Source organism: Castanea sativa, chromosome 9 (assembly GCF_040712315.1).
Source record: "Castanea sativa cultivar Marrone di Chiusa Pesio chromosome 9, ASM4071231v1".
Classification (NCBI taxonomy): domain Eukaryota; kingdom Viridiplantae; phylum Streptophyta; class Magnoliopsida; order Fagales; family Fagaceae; genus Castanea; species Castanea sativa.
This window is the reverse complement of record NC_134021.1, coordinates 10,825,910-10,833,566: the sequence shown is the minus strand read 5'-3', so window position 1 is coordinate 10,833,566 and position 7,657 is coordinate 10,825,910. Positions and strand designations below refer to the sequence as shown.

Here is a 7,657-nt window from a genome sequence, read left to right as displayed (position 1 = left end):
TGAATTCTAAACTCAGCAAAAAGAACAAAATAGAATTAAAAGAGAAAATTGCTCATTGATCGTGTTGAAATTTGAAAAAGAATACAAAACAGCGACACGGCAGTCGTCGATGAAGAACAATGTGCATTGCTACCAGTCGTATTGTTAAGCTTATATTATGTAAATCAGTCAATCAGTGATAGACACGTGTTTAGCTTAGATTGGACAGCCTTGTAAATAGCTAGTTTGCTACAGTTGTTTCAATATAAGCATAACAAAGCTTGTAATTTAGATAAGCTTAATTAATACAATTTCACAATCTTCTGCAATATAGTACTGCCGATTTGATTAAATAGAGATTGAAATACCCCTTTATTCTACCAAATTCAATATTCCCATACGTGGAATCTTATGGGTGCAATTCTTTGCATGGAATAATATGCATTTCTAATTTTGTATTTTAATTTTCTCTATCAGAGACTTGGTATCTATGCCCTTGCTATAAAAGTTCTCTACGAACTCTTGCCTAGAGAAATTCCGATAAATAGCTGGCTTTTTGGATGACAATAATTCTGGCAAAGGTCCATGGTAGCCATCTCCTTTCCATTTGGCTAAGTTGAAAAATATGACGATTGAGATTCGTGCTTCCTTAGATGAATTGGCCAATACTCGATGTTGTACACTTTTGTACTCTCCATTAGAGATTATCTAGAAAAAAAATGTCAAAACAATAATATTGAAATTAAGAATTTTATGAGCAAATGTTTACTAAATGTTAAATAAGTTGAAGATAATAGACAATAGAAGCATGAAAGAATAACACAAAAGATAACACAAAAAATTACTTGGTTTGGCCTCACTTTTTACGTACACAAAAGAAAACCCTTAGGGAAACATCTTTGATATATACGTAAAGAACACATTAATCCTATATTACAATTAATTCAATATGGAGATTTATAAGAGTATTAACCTTAAATTAATCTTACATTAACTATGGTTAATTGACTTGTTATACAAATAATATCCTTAGATTGCACGCTAAATAAGATTGGACTTGGGCATTGACTATTGGGGATTTTGCTATGTAAATTCTACGAATTTACATGTTGAATAGTAACTTTGACATTGAATTTGTTTTCCCTACTTCAATAGTCAAGAGGAAGAAGAAGATGCATGTCATTCACTCTCAACAATTTTAGTTTTCTTCTAATTGATGGTTGCTTTAACTTTACGAGAAGTTCTTTGTTGGCTTAGTAAAAGTTTCAGATTTTGATTTAGCAAAAACCATATTGAATAAAAACACTACTAACTATAAGCAATAATGATTGAGATCAAATTAAAATGTTAAATAGTTAGGGTATTGTACCTGATACAATAGCTATTAACAATTGAGATTGAGAATTAAAAAAGAAATTTTTAATCTCAACTATTGAATAATAAAAAGAAAAAAAAAAGTTAAAGTTAAAAGGTGTTTGTGAGTCGGTATGAGGTTAATTGTACCGGGTGCAATACCCTCCATGGTAAAGAGAGATTTCTAATGGTAAAGGGAGATTTCTAATTTGACTATTTATAAGTATATGACCTAACCTCCCACTAACAAAATGAGGTGGGTTCCACATGTGGGCATGGAATTTATCCTCATATAGTAATATAGGTGTAAAGAGAATTGAAATTAGGGCTGCGTTTGTTTCGACGGTAAATAACTTTCGAAAAATGTTTTCAGCATTTGCGGGTGTTTGACAATACCTGAAATTTCGGTCAAACGGAAAATCAAAACCATTGACCGTAAAATAAACCCTCCCCACCCGTAAAATATTTTCCATGTTTATTTTACCTTCAAATAGAGTTTTTCGTTGGAAAACAGAGAAGGAGAGGGAGAGAGCAACGACCCACACCAGAAAAGAGAGAGAGAGAGCTGGAGGGAGATTGCCGAATCGATCAGATCACGCCGGTGAAGCCAAGATCACACCGTCCTCAACCCAAAGGCCCGCTGTCGAGCTCGCGCCGAGCGAGATCGAGGCGCGATCTCGCGCCGTCGAGCTCGCGCAGGGCGAGATTGAGGCGCAATCTCGCGCCGTCGAGCTCGCGCCGGGCGAGATCAACGCGCGTGATCGCGTCGGCGAGATTGGTAACCCATCGATCTCACTCTTCCTCCTCCCTGTCTCACCTCCCTCTCTCAGTTTGATTTGATTTGGCCATGGTGTTTTATTTGATTTTTGTTTGTTTAGAAGTTGATGGATTGTAATGTTCTATTATAAAATTTGTTTGGAATGTGAGAAAATGGTTGAGAAAATGTGAGAAATCAGTAAAAAATTTGCATTTTCAGAATGTTACCAAACACTTGAAAATATTTTCCAAAGTATTTTTTAAAATGCCACCAAACACCTAAAAATATTTTCCTTTTCCGAAAATATTTTCATCTGAAATTATTTTACACTCGGAAAATATTTTACACCCAACCAAACGCAACCTAAGTGTAATTTCTAGGAAATTACATTTAATGCAACAGCCTCTAGATTGAGAGTTGAAAAAAGCAACTTTCAATCTCAACATTTGAATTAAAAAAATTAAAGAGAAATTAAAAGATTAAAGTTAAAAAGTGAGAATAGCAAAAAATTATGTGAGTAGGGCCTAATCATTCTAACCTTGCCTCCGAACCGAAATAATATGATCACTTTAGATATATGACCTCCAAGTCCCCAACCCCTAATCAAAACTAATAAGGAACATATCTGATCAAATACATGAACATTTTGTATGACCTGTGTTCTAAGACTAAAAAAGAAGGTATCATTTTGTCATGACATTACTTCTTATCTGACAATAGGCGTTATTATAAATCGATTACACAACCAAATGGGAGGATAATAGATAAATTATTAATTATTTACCTGCTTACATTGATAAATATATATATATTCAGGATTATTTATAATAAAATTTTTTTTTGCAACGGTTAAATAACATAAGGCGAATGGCTGAGAAAAATAGAGAAAAATACAATTAAAAAAAATACAGTTTACATTTATATTATGTCTAATATGATAGCTAAATTTCTATAATCTATATAACTATTTATTTATTTTGTTATTAATAATTACTATAGATTAATGGGGAATTAATGTTGCTTTTAATCTTACCCTCCCAAGACGAAGACCGGCATTATTAACACAAGTGTTTAGAATGGTAGGCAAAATAGTGCATTAAGGACAACACACGTCATATATATTTGCATTAGAACATGCGTTTAGCTGCTTTGGTTCAAGATTTTAAGTTTTATCATGTGAAACCTTAGCAGTCCAAATTTCAAAGAAGCAAATTTGGAATGTTATGTGATTATATTGGTCATGCCTAACATTAATTACTCACACACTTTACCTGAAGAAAGTCTCCAGCATTTATGATCAAACCTCCAGGCACTGGCTTAACGTTCACCCACTCATCACCATGCTTGACTTGCAACCCCGGTACATGATTCTGCAACAAAACTGTAATCACACCTGGATCTGTATGCGATGTAATCCCCACTGTTAGATCTGGCTGTGGACAATACGGATAACAATGACCCACAAGAACCCTAGCATCCAAAAACGTTAATTCCTTAAACTTTCCAGCCTCCAATCCCAACCCTTCACACAACAACTCCATTACAGTCTCTGCTACCTCTGTTGCACTCTTATCCCATGCAACCACCTCGTTCCTGCAAATCTCAGGTAAATCCGCCACCTGTGAAAAATTAAAACATACTTCTTGTCATTTTTGTTTAAGTGATTGATGGAAAAAAAGTCAATTTTAATTAGTACTGTATTAGAATTCTTCTAGCCAATAAGGCTATGACTCACATGTCACAAAAGAACAAAGAATATGGGTTTTTCTTATCAAAAGTTGTACTAAACCTTTCAAAGTGTGACATCTATTCAAACATATAGACTTTTAATAAGATAAGTTTTCATCTATTACTTTCATTATAATAATAAAAGAAAATAAAAGAAAGTATATAGTAATAATTAAATAATTAAAGCCGTCCAAGATTGAATATGCTAGAAATAGAGATAATCTTGCACCACCTTTAATGGCTCTGGTCCCATCCAAGCTTGTAACGAGTCATGCCACGCAGCCGATTTGGCTCGGTACAAGTCATTGTTGCTCGTGTACATAACACCTCCAAGCTCGTTTTCTCGCTTATAGTACTTGGCTTTCACCTCGTGAGGTTGGTCATGGAAAGCTTTGATGGCGTGGATGGTTTCGTCTATTACTGATATAGGCACACCATGGTTGATCACTTGGAAAAAACCCCATGTTTTTGCAGCTTCTTTGACTTGTTCAACGATTTTGAGACGGTGATCGTTGTCCTTGGAGTTTATAATACCGGAAAGATCGATGATGGGGATGTTGGTGCATGTGGAAGAAGAATTTTTGAAGTCAGAGAGAGTTTCAGGAGGGTGAACAAAGAAGCGAGGGATGGAAGTGATGCCTGAGTCAGAGAGACCCTTCACACCCATCTTGGACTCATCGAATTCTTTCAGCTCCTTCATGCGGTCATATCCAGAGGTTGCATCCATGGCTGCCATAGATGTTTCTTGATTTAGTGATTTGGGTTTCAGAGAATATATGGGGTTGTGCTAAGGGTTTGGTCAATTTGGACAAGATGTCAAGAAAATATATACAGATTAAGGAAATGTGAAGATTGAGAATCTTGCCATCTTGGGTTTAGCTTTAAACCTCCGTTTATCATGACTAAAAAAAAAAAAAAAGTAGATATTGTGGTGGGTGAGATCAAGTCGGTTGGACTTGTACGGCGTCGGCGCCTCAGTTTTGACTAGGGTTTTTTTTTTTTTAATAGTAAAAGTGACAACATAATTTGGTGTAACAAATATAAAAAAGAAGAAAAAAAAAATAGATAGAGAGTGTTAGATTTAGTTTTTATTTAATTTTTCTTGTATAGTTTTCCTTCTTTAAATACTGATAGTTGAATTGTATCTAAAAAAAGAAAAATGCTTTAAATAGTCTCGATGCTTCAAGACTATCTAAAATTATCTTTAATAAACAATTAATCATTCAAAAAGTGCATAATGAAAAAGAGTTTGGTTGGGCTTTTTGAAAAAGTGTATAATGAAAAAGTTGAGTTTTCAAAAAGTGCATAATGAAAAAGTGTTTTTTAAAAAGCTGAGTGGTTTGTAAAAACTATTAAAAAGTGCTTTTTTAAAAAGCTGAGTGTTTGGCTAGCGACTTATATAAGTTGCCGTTTAAAGGGTAAATTACCAAAAATGACAATGTAGATATAAGGGAGTTTATTTCATACTTAAATCAACTATTTCATATACTTAAATCAAATTTTCTCTTTCTAAAATTTTTTCTTTCATCAATATTAGCTAATAATAACCTACCACTTAAGATTTATTGTGAAAATATTGTGATAAAAATTAATACTGATTTTAATTTGAACATACTATTAAAATTATTTTTTTCTCTTTCTATAAAAATTATTGTTTTCTCACCAATATTAGCTAATAATAACTTACCACGTAAGGTTTATTGTGAAAATATTGTGATAAAAATTGATACTGATTTTAATTTGAACGTACTATTAAATTATTTTTTCTCTTTTTATAAAAATTATTTTTTTCTCATCAATATTATCTAATAATACCTTACCACTTAAGATTTATTGTGAAAATATTGTGAAAAAAATTTATATTGATTTTAATTTGAACGTACTATTAAAATTATTATTTTCTCTTTCTATAAAAATTATTGTTTTCTCACCAATATTAGCTAATAATAACTTACCACTTAAGGTTTATTGTGATAAAAATTGATACTAATTTTAATTTGAACGTACTATTAAAATTAATTTTTTCTCTTTTTATAAAAATTATTTTTTTCTCATCAATATTAGCTAATAATAACTTATCACTTAAGATTTATTGTGAAAATATTGTAATAAAAATTTATACTGATTTTAATTTGAATGTACGATTAAAATTATTTTTTTCTCTTTCTATAAAAATTATTGTTTTCTCACCAATATTAGCTAATAATAACTTACCACTTAAAGTTTATTGTGAAAATATTGCAATAAAAATTGATACTAATTTTAATTTGAACGTACTATTAAAATTATTTTTTCTCTTTCTATAAAAATTATTTTTTTTCTCAAAAATATTAGCCAATAATAACTTAACACTTAAAATTTATTGTGAAAATATTGCGATAGCATTTCCTTCTTCTTCATTTTTCCCTTTTTTTTCCTCTTTTTTTCTCCTCCACACATGTACTGCATTCCTTCTTTTTTCCTTTTTTTTTTCCACTCTTTTTTTCTCCTCCACCCACGTATTACACTTCTCCTTTTTTACTTCTTTCCTCTCTTTTTCCCAGCCATATCCTCCAGACACTTCACTTCGTCCATATCCTACAAAACAGAGCTCTACTTCTTCCTCTTTCTTTTCTTTTTTTTTTCCTCTCTGCAAGAACTCATTCGTCCACAGAGGTACCGCAAGAACTCATCCGTTCTCAAGAACTCATCCGTCCATAGAGCTATTGCATCTCTTTTTTAGTCTTTTTTCTTTATTTCCATATTTCATCTTTCCTTCTTTATTCTTTTTTTTTTTCACACTCCAGAGAAGATGATGATGAAGAAGATGAAAATGATTGAAACATAAGGATTTTGGGTGGATTTTGGGATTTTGGGTTTTTTTTTTTTTTTTTCCTGTGGATTTTGGGTTTGATTTTAAGTTGATTTTGTTTTTGGTTGATTTTGAGTTGGATTTGGGATGGGTTTTTCAATGGGGTTTGAGTTGATTTTAAGTTGTTTTGTGTTGATCAGATTAGACAAAAAATTTTTTTTAAAAAAATACAGAGGAAGAGATGAGAGGCGTGAGTGAGCTGAGAGGCGTTGAAGAAGACGAAGAAAGAAGAATGGACAGATTTTTGAAGGGTAATTTGGTAATTGCCCAAGATTGCCCAACGGATAACTTCAAAACGCCCATGAACTTTTTGTTTATGGACCTCCGAAGCTCCATAATTGGATTGGGCGTTTTATGCCTTGATCCAAAACGCAACTTTTACCCAAAAGTTGCATTTTTGCTGAACCAAACGCTCATTTTTGTCCAGTTTTTAAACAAAGCTGCGTTTCAGCCCCTAAAAGCTGAAACAAACGGGCACTAAGGAAATGTGAAGATTGAGAATCTTGCCATCTTGGGTTTAGCTTTAAACCTCCGTTTATCATGACTAAAAAAAAAAAAAAAAGTAGATATTGTGGTGGGTGAGATCAAGTCGGTTGGACTTGTACGGCGTCGGCGCCTGAGTTTTGACTAGGGTTTTTTTTTTTTTTAATAGTAAAAGTGACAACATAATTTGGTGTAACAAATATAAAAAAGAAGAAAAAAAAATAGATAGAGAGGGTTAGATTTAGTTTTTATTTAATTTTTCTTGTATAGTTTTCCTTCTTCAAATACTGATAGTTGAATTGTATCTAAAAAAAGAAAAATGCTTTAAATAGTCTCGATGCTTCAAGACTATCTAAAATTATCTTTAATAAACAATTAATCATTCAACTAAACTAGAGGAAATTCTTAGATAATTTCTATTTAAAGATTTTCCCTTAAACTATAAGATAAAACTCATCTATGGCCCCAATATTATTAATTATTTGCAAGTACACCAATGACCAAAC

The 7,657-nt window shown here is 32.1% G+C and overlaps 1 protein-coding gene across 1 annotated transcript; it reads right to left on the bottom strand.

The window, feature by feature from the left end:
• Positions 1–237: 237 nt before the first annotated feature.
• On the bottom strand, positions 238–4,682 carry LOC142611066 (1-aminocyclopropane-1-carboxylate oxidase homolog 4-like). Its single transcript, XM_075783092.1, has 3 exons — positions 4,050–4,682; positions 3,361–3,708; positions 238–687 (listed from the first exon to the last, which is right to left on the bottom strand). The coding sequence occupies exons 1-3, from the start codon at positions 4,551–4,553 to the stop codon at positions 427–429; spliced, it is 1,113 nt and encodes a 370-aa protein (XP_075639207.1). The 5' UTR covers positions 4,554–4,682; the 3' UTR covers positions 238–426.
• Positions 4,683–7,657: the final 2,975 nt, after the last annotated feature.

What these genes read in the sequence shown, in the direction of transcription:
- LOC142611066 (XM_075783092.1), bottom strand. Translation starts at nt 4,553, where the DNA reads ATGGCAGCCATGGATGCAACCTCTGGATATGACCGCATGAAGGAGCTG. An exon ending in TGGGACCAGAGCCATTAAAG is followed by an intron (nt 3,709 to 4,049) that starts GTGGTGCAAGAT and finishes AATTTTTCACAG; the next exon opens with GTGGCGGATTTACCTGAGAT. An exon ending in ATGCTGGAGACTTTCTTCAG is followed by an intron (nt 688 to 3,360) that starts GTAAAGTGTGTG and finishes TTTTTTTTCTAG; the next exon opens with ATAATCTCTAATGGAGAGTA.